The sequence below is a fragment of the Coptis chinensis genome, chromosome 5 (assembly GCF_015680905.1).
Source record: "Coptis chinensis isolate HL-2020 chromosome 5, ASM1568090v1, whole genome shotgun sequence".
In the NCBI taxonomy this organism is placed as follows: Eukaryota; Viridiplantae; Streptophyta; class Magnoliopsida; order Ranunculales; family Ranunculaceae; genus Coptis; species Coptis chinensis.
Window position 1 is genome coordinate 88,943,179 of NC_141460.1, and position 10,056 is coordinate 88,953,234.

A 10,056-nucleotide genomic window follows, 5' to 3' on the forward strand; every position below is an offset into this window, starting at 1 on the left:
TCCGATCCACACGAGCATGTTTCGTGTTTATATAACACTGACGGAGTAAGTATGAGTTTATGAACGTTATTCAATTTATTTTGATTGAAAATCGTGTTTAGAATTTAACATATAATAACTGTTTGATTAAATGCCTCAACGTGTAGAAAATGAGTTCGACGAGATGGAGATGCGCAATGCCGAGTATTAAAGACTTCTGGAGTCATCTAGTGGAAAGAAGGGAGGAAATAGAGCACATAAGAGCCGAATTTTGGGAACACCTTTTGGTCTATTGATATCATGTACGAGCATTTGGATTGATAGTCCACTAATATTTGCAATGGTGGAACGATGGTGGCACACCACGCACACTTTTCACCTTCCATGTGGTGAGATTGGTATCACACCACTTGACTTTACAATGCTAACGGGTTTAAGTGTGGGCGAGAAGAAACCAGTTTTGTTTGATTCAAGTATCGAAGATGATTTTGAAAGGTTAAAGACTCTACTGCCTTCGTTGTTTGATTTTGAAGGTAGACTTGTTCCAGGGAATATGGATGGCAGATACATTTTGAACCTACACATCAGAGAAAAATTCATGCACTGATTGGATATTGAATATTGTTTAGAACATGAAGTTGACGCCCTATATTTGGACCCAAACTCTACAGAGGAGGATGAGTTTATCGATTTTTTTGTTATATTTTTTTGTGCCAAGTTGGTTTTACAACAGGAAAATCTGGGGTTCGGGATGGTTGGTTAACGTCTTTGGTAGACCTTGATAGCTTGAAAGATTTTGACTGGGGAGGTGCTTTCATGGCACATTTATATACAGGGCTTGATTTGTTTGTACAAATAAATCAAATGGGGAAGCAATGCAACGAAATTACTTGGATACTACAGGTAATTCAATAGGATTTAACTTTTAAGATATAAGCTTTTATTTTGTTAGTTAAATATTATATAATTTAAATTAATTAGATACACTTTCATTTGATTATTTCAGTACTGGTGGTATGAGTATTTGGCTTGCTTAAACCCTATACTGAGAGAGGATTGGGATAAGGACTTATGGCCTCGCCCACAGGGATGGACTGCAGACGGTCATGCTAGACTAAGGGATGAGGTCCATAATGATCTTCAAGCTGTTAGAATCCAAATAAAGACAAAAAATATGAGATCTATTGTTTGGAGTCTGTGGCAAGGTTCTCAATTTGAGAATATGCATATATGTCAGCATAATACTCTAATGTCGTTAAAAAGATTCATATTGCAAGCCCCTGATATACGTGCTTGGTTCCTTGGAGATATGATAGAGTGACTTTGCAAACCATTGGATATACATATATTCCTGCTCCCCCATCCACAGATATGCGTGCCATGGATGTTTCAGAGAATTTGATTGAACGGTATCGCGTTAAGAGTGCGTGGCCGTGTTTTACAGATTATGTTGATGTGAACTCTAATCTTGATTATGAGACTTATTGGCGGAAAGTTTCTAGGGGAAACCTATCTGCAGATCCACTGTATAGAGGTGCAAACATGGTTGTCGCAACTAGTCAGAGTTTTAGGCAAGACGTCCAATTCCCATAACCTGCAAGTTCCACAAGAACATCTGGAGTATATCATGGTTATACACCCCCACCTAGTGATCCATATGACCCATGGTCATACCACGTTGTTAGTTCTCAGGGAATGGAGACCACATTTCACTTGGAGCGTTCGATGTTTAATGAGGTATATTTATATTTCATTATGTTAATTTAAACATAATATGTATATTTAACTTAGATACAATATTGACACAATGCAGGAAACAGTACATGCTCGATTATCAAATGAAATGCAAATCAACCAGGGGGCTTCGAGCTAGTTTAATTGAGCACACTCAACAATATTATGGCTATTTAGACGAAGAACAAACGCAAAGATCAAACGCTGAGCGTAGGATGGCTGAGATGACAAACGAATTGGAAGCCTTGGTAATTTTATTATATGTTTTATATTTTCATTTTTTTTTATATATATCCAATTTTAAATTTTAATTGCATTATGTTGATGTTTCAGAGAATTGCTACTGATATCATGCAGCAAAATAGTGCTCCTAATAAGAGAGGGCGAAAACGGAGAGGGAGTGGCCAGAGCAGTCAGGGCAGTGCTCCATAGTGCTATATTTTGTAATAATTTAGTGATGTCATTGTTGTTGTTGTTGGTTGTTGTTGTTTTTTAGAATTTGAACAGGTTTTTGAAAATCTTAACAGGTTTAGGTATATGAATTATGTTAATTAAACAAATGAGGCTATGCCAAATTTTTTTTATGCATTAAATTAATTATTACATTATGTTAATTTAAATTCAAGACATACCATTAATTATTACTTAGAATCTATACATGTTTTTTATTATGTAGACAAAGAAATTCTCATGTGAACAATCAAGCCCATGTAAACGTGACTAATAATCCCATGGGCCTCCAAGCCAAAACTATATTGCATAATAAAGGAAAAATACACTAAAACAAAGGGATCAATTTATATCCGTTGGCATTATTCCCAAGGGAGATCAATTTATATCCGTTGGCATTTATTCCCAACGGATATATTTCTATCCGTTGAAATTTATTTATAACGGATATATTTCTATCTGTTGGGTCTTTGCATATATATTCAAAGTCATTTTCATTCCTCACTTCAGCTTCTCATTTTCATTCTCTAATCTTTCCCAACTTGAATTTTTATCTCAACTTCAACTATCAATATGGGCGAATCAAATATTGTCCATATTTCTACACCTGAGATTTGTCAGTGGTGTAAGAAAGTTGGTCATTACGCTACTTCATGTCCATACATTAACATCAAATGCCCAAAACATGAATGCAACGGCATGATGATAGTGGTCATAGCTAGCAATGATGATGGAACATTGGAAGACAAACTTCTAAAGTGTGATGTTAATGATTGTCCCTCAAATATCAACATCTATCATTCAAAAAAGGTTGACATATGTGTATGTCATTTTTGCAAGAAAGCAGTAGATTTCTGCCCTAGGTGTGGCTTGTGCGATCAATGCAATCCTTCAATGTGTGATGGAGAAACAAGTTGTACCTCTTAGAATTTAAGTGTAGGATATGTAATATTTGTATTTTGTTTAATTCCCTAGTGTATTGTCTTTAATTGTTTTGCATGTGTTTTTAATTCCGTAGAATTTTATAAAATGTTTTGTGTTTTTATTTCAAATTAAGTTGTAGTGTTTTTCATTTCTAGTTGAGTTGATTTGTTTTTAATTTCAACTTATAAATAAACACATTTTATTAAGAAAATATACTTTCATTAAAACAAAATACAATTTTATTTAAAGAAAAGCATACATGTAAACAATAAAAACATATTACAACATAAAATTTAAATAAATTAGTACGCTAAAACATAATCTAATACCACTCAAGTACACATTCAAGCCCAACGGTAAAAAGCCCAACGGTACAATTTTTGCAAATCCTCTCAAATCGTTCAGGCCCAACAGTACAAAAACCCAACGATACAATTTTTACAAATATTCTAAAATCGTTCAGGCCCAACAGTACAAAAAAAACCCATTTGTACTAAAGCCCAACGGTACAAAATTGAACCACTTGAATTTTTTATTAAAAAAAACAAAAAAATGTTGGACGGCTAAAGTAGTCCCGTCCCACTCTTCGACGGGTCAAGTTGTCCCATGCACACCATTTCTATTTTCTTCACCAATTTGGCTCTAGTTTTGACAATTCTTAAAATCAAAACAATAATTTGGCAACGCATTGGTGACGAAAATTGCTATAGAAATTGTCAACTGTCACATTGAAAATGAAATATCACAACGCGTTGATGATGCTCTAAGAGTATATTTAATCAGTATGTATAGAACTATACATATTAATATAATTTCGTGTGTAATACGCACAAATCTAAAATAAAATATATAAATATTTATATATAATAAATTCTGTTAAGCCATTTTATAAGATCATCATGATAGTAAGGAACCTAGCTTGAACTGATAAAAGATTGATAGTAATGCAATAAATCAAAAGATTATAGAATAAGTGTATGTGATTAGCATTTTGGAACTATATATAGATATATATAATGTAGGCCTTGAAAAAAGCAGCAGTCATTATACACTACACCAATTTGAATGTTTAACTATGTATTTAAATGTTCTACTTATTTATGTGATCAAGATAAAATGAGATAATAGTGGTTTAAAAGGAGGGATCGGAAGACAGGCAAAGACGTGATTATAACGCATCAGATAAGCGTCAATCAGTGTAGCAATCATGCTTGTTGTGGGTCAAATGAAAAGGTTGCGAATTGTGAGAGCATCATCATCTGATCTAGCCAGCCTTTACCACCCAAGCCTTTTTAAGCTTCTCTTAAGCCATTCTATAAATCAAGCTCTTCTTTTAACATAATTCCATTATTATGAAATAGAGCCCCTTTTTTCATGTTTGGGTGTCTTATATCAGTACCAAAGGAAAACGACAGAAAGTAGTGACATCATCATATTAAGAGCTCTTGGATGCTTTGCAGAATTTTCACTTTATTTTTATTTTCATATTTTTATTCTGTTTTGCCACCCCCTTATCCTTGTTCTGTGCTTCTGCCATATTATAATCATCATTTCTGTACTGATAAAACAAAATTTGTACACAATACCCAGATAGTGAAAACTTCAATCTTTCTTTGCTTAAAACTCATGATATAGTCGTTAAGAGAAACCCATCATCTGTTTTATGTCTAGTTGTTTTCCTAGTTTGAAAGTTTGAATGCATGGGTGGGCTAGATATAAGTTTGTGAGACCTCAGAGTTACTCAGACAAGCAAAACCAGGTGTAGACAGTGACTATGAGAATCATCTATCATCATCATCATCATCTCTTCACGAGATTTCTTTCTGCCTTCCATCAAATGATGCCTTTCTGTGTCTGAAAAACCTGTGCATCAGTGCATGTGTTGCCTTGTGTCACTTTGTATCTAGTGCGAAGATTCTATTTCCATTTCTCTTAGTTATTTCAGTGTTCTTGTTTCATTGTTGAGAGTTGAGACTTTGGAAGAAGAAAAAGAAATCCAAAAAACAAAAACATCAGACAAGGGTTTTGTTTCGTTTTGTTTATAGAAGTTGCCTACTTTAGTAGTTATGTTGTCTGCAATCATGTCTAATTCAACTTCTTTATCTGAAGAAGCTAGTGTATCTTCTGTTACTGGGGTTCAAGATTTTAGTAGTTTAAATATGATGTTCTCACCACCCCTTTGTCCTCAGCAACAACAGAAGCAGAACAAAAGGAAGAGAAATCTTCCTGGAAACCCAGGTATAATTTTTTGCTATACTAACTTATTTGGTTATGTTTTTGGACTTGTATCACTTTCTCACTTGTTTTCTTTCTTTTAATGATTTTAGACCCAGAGGCTGAAGTCATTGCTTTATCACCCAGATCACTCTTGGCAACAAATAGATTTGTGTGTGAGATCTGCAACAAGGGATTTCAAAGAGACCAAAACTTACAACTGCATAGAAGAGGGCATAACCTTCCTTGGAAGCTAAAGCAGAGAAGTGGTACAGAGATAAGGAAGAGAGTCTATGTATGTCCAGAATCTACATGTGTTCACCATAACCCTTCAAGAGCACTTGGTGATCTTACTGGTATCAAGAAACACTTTTGTAGAAAACATGGAGAGAAGAAATGGAAATGTGAGAAATGTTCAAAAAAATATGCAGTTCATTCAGATTGGAAAGCCCACTCAAAAACCTGTGGAACAAGGGAGTATAGATGTGACTGTGGAACCCTTTTCTCAAGGTAATTTGTTCTCTTATCTTCCCCTTTTTATGTTTTGTTAAAATGTTCTTTATGGTTCAGTCTGTCTATTGTTTCAATAATTCCTACTTTATGTTTCATTCATCTTCTTCACATTTTAGGGAACCTCATATCTGATTTTGAGGTTTTGATGTTTTAATGAAAGTTTGCAAGTGGGAATAAGTCTAGACTGATTAGACTCTAGTGTCCTTAACAAGGAGGTGGTCTTTGTTTTGTAAATCAGTTGCTTTTTGTTTTGGGGTTGTTCTTGCATAAAAGTGGTAAAAGCTTGCATGGAATAATCTGAAAACTTATTAAATGCCATTGACAGGTTGCATGCAGTACACCTAATTAAAGACAGGTGTCTGTTACTGGTGTGATTGGTTAGAGTAACTGAAGAAAGAAAATTTGTCTGGACCTTCCATGGCAAATTCTGAAGAATGATAAGACCAATGAAAACAAAATTCCAAACAGTTTGAACTTTCATTAGTACACAGTGACTTGATTTTTCATGTGACTCAGTCATAGGTTTTGTGAGTCTAGTGCCTTGGAAAATTCCATTGACATATATGCTCCTGTTTATAAAATCAAATGACAGTATCAACTATCATGTATGTTTAGGATCGGACTAATTATCAAGCACACTGATTAACTAAAAAAAAAATTATCAAACACACTAATGCTGTAATGCAGTCATAGTTTGGGATTTCGGAATTCCGGTAAATCCAAAAACCGAAATCCAGTAAATTTCAACCCTATAGAATTTGGAATTTCGATTATTTCGACACTATATTTAAAATTTCGATTTTTTGAAAACCGAAATTCCAAACGGAATTCCGTTTCGTTCGGAATCACGAACTATGAATGCAGTGGAAAAAATCTGAACTTATATTTTGATAGAGACTAGGAATATCTGAAATCTAACATTTGCATTGAGCTTATTATGCTTGGAGAGTTGGAGTTATTGGCAACTACCAACCTTTTTCTTATACTTTTTGGTAAATGTTAGCTTTGAATATCTGTTTCATACTGCATGCCATATTACCACATTCATGCAAGTCAGCAAGTGTCTCTTTTATTTTTCCTGTTTTTATTTACTGCTTTTCCATATATTGGTAATTGGTACTGAGCTATGGAAGTATGGAGAGAGAGTGTCTACAATCTCATGAGACATGATGATCAGTCTTGGCCACTAAAAAGCAAAGATTTTGAATAAACTTTTATTTTAAGGTCTCAATATCTATTGGGTTTTTGTGACTATGATTATAAAACCTGTTATTATTTATCACTGTGCATGTTACTACTATTTACTTGCAGAATCCTCTGAACCTGTAATCTATAAGACTAGAACTAATAACAAAAGTGGTAGAACTGCAAACATCTGAAATGAATAGTTGCCTTCATTTCATCACTAACATGCTTGTGGGTCATAATGACATACTATTCTTCATGCACAGACAGATTATGACCCTACATAGTTCATCTTCAAAAAAATTCAAAGACCATTATATAATAAGCTAAGACCAATGCAAGTTTTTGCATGCCAGATTTCACTCATTGGTATTGCAGACTAACACCCCCTCCCCCCCTCTCTCTCTTTCTCAATAAGCAACTTTGTCCCTGAAAGACATGGCATTATACTTTTATTTCATCAAGCTTTATGCCCACCAAAGGTCCACCCATTTTTCATGCATAGATTTTAGGCCTCTACTTTTCATCGCATGCCCTTGATATTTCCATTAGCAATTTTTTAGGCCACATATCAAGCATGACAAATTAATATCATTAAATTTCTCCTTGCATAACAAATATACAAATTAGAAACCTTATAGCAAAAGTATAATTTTCTGAGCTGTCTCTGATTTCTGAGTAGCAAATGCAAAATAACCTTTTTTCATGCATAGATAGTTAGATACACAAAACTCTGCTGTTCTCTCTAGTCTTTGTTTTATGTTCTCATTTAGTTTTCCATTTCTCTACTTTTATACCAAATGTGCAGGAAGGACAGCTTCATTACCCACAGAGCTTTCTGTGATGCTTTAGCTGAAGAAACTGCAAAAATTTCCACCTACCCATCAACAACAACAAACCCAATAGAGCGTCCTGTCTATATCCACCCACAAAACCCACCACCCCCTCTCTTTCCATTTCCACACCCACCAACTGAAGTTTCTATTTCTTCATGGGACCCACTTCATAACCACGACCCCACTTCCAACCCAATCAAGCTTGAATTTCATGATTTTCATCAACAACAAACGTCTGACCCCGCCTCAAATCAAATTCCAAACCACCAACAAGTGTCAAATATCAACTCTTTTTTCCAAGAACAACTTCAACAAAAAAATTTTGTCACTACACCCACTTTTCTCCAACCACACCCATACACCACTACTGCTTCCAACACCGGCACTGTAACTAATTTATCAGCAACTGCACTCCTGCAAAAGGCTGCAAATGTTGGTGTTGCTCCCATTTCTAGCCCTACACAAGCTCAATCAGTGGGTCACATGACATCTTTTGTGTCCCAATTTCAAATGGCTGATTCTGGCTCAGGGAATCATATGGTTGGTGCAAGTATATCACCAGGGTGTCTAGCACCACATTCAGGACATTTTGCCACGTGGAAAAAAAGAGACCGTTTGACTAGAGATTTTCTTGGTTTGACTGGAGAGTGTGGTGGTGATGCTAATGTTGGAGACCTCTTGTCCTTCACTAGGACTGTTGATTTTCCATCCTATGATCGCGACCGTTCATTTTTGAGACCTCCTGATTTTGGTTTTGCTGACTCAGCTACAGACACTTGGGGTGATTGTTGAGGATTGCAAGTTTGCAAGTAGCTATGTTTTGGGAACACCGAATGTCTACAATGCCACTTGTTTTTTTTGGACTATGACGAAGGTGTCCTTAGGAGTTAGGACTATCAGCGTGAAGTTTTCATCTCACTTGTCACTAGATTATACTTTTGAGAAAAATGACAACGATACTAAAATCTGTTTGTTTTGTTTTGAAAACCGTCAACTTGAGAGAATTTGAAGTTCTATTTTATGTTTTTCTTTTAATGAGTACAGTAATTGTTTACTTTAATTTTAGGTGATAACTAATATTTTCTCATCTCTATAAGTTTGTGCTTATAGAGTGTTACTTCACTACTTAAGTCCTTTCATATTGCAGTGCACTTGAGCTAGAAGCTATGATAAGGGAAAAAGACTTATTTCAGTTTTATCTTAACTACTGAAATACTACATTAATTGTTCAAGAAATTGTTCCTAAATGTCTAGACATTAGACACAATTTTTTCCTATGGCATTGATAATTAAACTCTAGATTCACTGTTGAAATATGATAATATGCTAATTAAAATTTCAATATTCCAGTTATTCAGAGAGAAGGAAAACAATAGGACTTAATCTAGCTTCAAAAACATACATTTGAAGAAGAGAGAAGACAAGAACTAAAAGCAGAGATAAGATTCCTGAAACTTTGGTAGGTTAATAGGGCCAAGAATAAGAAGGGAAAGAGCAGCAGAAGGAAGCTTTTGGTTTGTCTCTTAGTGAAGGGGAATGATAAAAAGAACAGGCTTTTTCAGTAGGCAAATGGTATACATGGTACCTTAACCTGCAACTACACTATGCCTATACTTTCTAAAAGCTTTGCATATCCCAATAATACCCACTTCGACCTTTCTGGAATCATATTGCTCTTCGCTTTAATAATTTTCCCTCTAGGCCTGGGAATATGGATATTCAAAATAGAAAGATATCTCTATCTTTTTTTTTGCTCTTCCAAGTTTCAGCCGTTCAGCTGATTTTCAATCTTTTTTTTGTATTATTGTTTCTAAAAGCTCATTGTACAAAAGATTGTTTATGAGCAAAACTAGTTTTCACTACTTCAATCTGTAAGTTCAAGTAATTTCTACAAAACTGTTGGTAATTGTAGCCATAGTTCGTGATTCCGAAAGAAACTTCGGAATTCCGAATATATAGTTGAAATATCTGAAATTCTGAAATCATCTAAAATTCCGAATGTAATAGGAATCGAAATTTAATGAATTTCGATTTTTATATTTGTCGGAATTCCAAAATTCCGAACTATGATTGTAGGTTACACAGTTCATCGGACATGTTTTTTAATCAAAATGATCTATTCATAATAAAGCACATCATACTTGAAAATTGTGAGGGAGTAATATTCACATCTAATAAATATCAGGCACGTGTCCAATATAAACAGAAATATCCTACCGAC

At 34.6% G+C, this 10,056-nt stretch overlaps 2 protein-coding genes across 2 annotated transcripts; both read left to right on the forward strand.

The window, feature by feature from the left end:
- The first annotated feature begins 319 nt into the window (after positions 1-319).
- Positions 320-1,300, forward strand: LOC147499842 (protein MAINTENANCE OF MERISTEMS-like). The gene is made up of 3 exons (XM_086563545.1): positions 320-512; positions 713-882; positions 986-1,300. Exons 1-3 carry the CDS (start codon positions 320-322, stop codon positions 1,298-1,300), a joined length of 678 nt encoding a protein of 225 aa, XP_086419671.1.
- A 3,313-nt stretch (positions 1,301-4,613) lies between these two features.
- On the forward strand, positions 4,614-8,895 carry LOC147499843 (protein indeterminate-domain 12-like). The gene is made up of 3 exons (XM_086561605.1): positions 4,614-5,325; positions 5,415-5,811; positions 7,808-8,895. Exons 1-3 carry the CDS (start codon positions 5,154-5,156, stop codon positions 8,625-8,627), a joined length of 1,389 nt encoding a protein of 462 aa, XP_086417731.1. The 5' UTR covers positions 4,614-5,153; the 3' UTR covers positions 8,628-8,895.
- The last annotated feature ends 1,161 nt before the right edge of the window (positions 8,896-10,056 follow it).

What these genes read in the sequence shown, in the direction of transcription:
- LOC147499842 (XM_086563545.1), top strand. Translation starts at nt 320, where the DNA reads ATGGTGGAACGATGGTGGCACACCACGCACACTTTTCACCTTCCATGT. An exon ending in TTCGTTGTTTGATTTTGAAG is followed by an intron (nt 513 to 712) that starts GTAGACTTGTTC and finishes GTTTTACAACAG; the next exon opens with GAAAATCTGGGGTTCGGGAT. An exon ending in AAATTACTTGGATACTACAG is followed by an intron (nt 883 to 985) that starts GTAATTCAATAG and finishes TGATTATTTCAG; the next exon opens with TACTGGTGGTATGAGTATTT.
- LOC147499843 (XM_086561605.1), top strand. Translation starts at nt 5,154, where the DNA reads ATGTTGTCTGCAATCATGTCTAATTCAACTTCTTTATCTGAAGAAGCT. An exon ending in AAATCTTCCTGGAAACCCAG is followed by an intron (nt 5,326 to 5,414) that starts GTATAATTTTTT and finishes TAATGATTTTAG; the next exon opens with ACCCAGAGGCTGAAGTCATT. An exon ending in TGTGGAACCCTTTTCTCAAG is followed by an intron (nt 5,812 to 7,807) that starts GTAATTTGTTCT and finishes CCAAATGTGCAG; the next exon opens with GAAGGACAGCTTCATTACCC.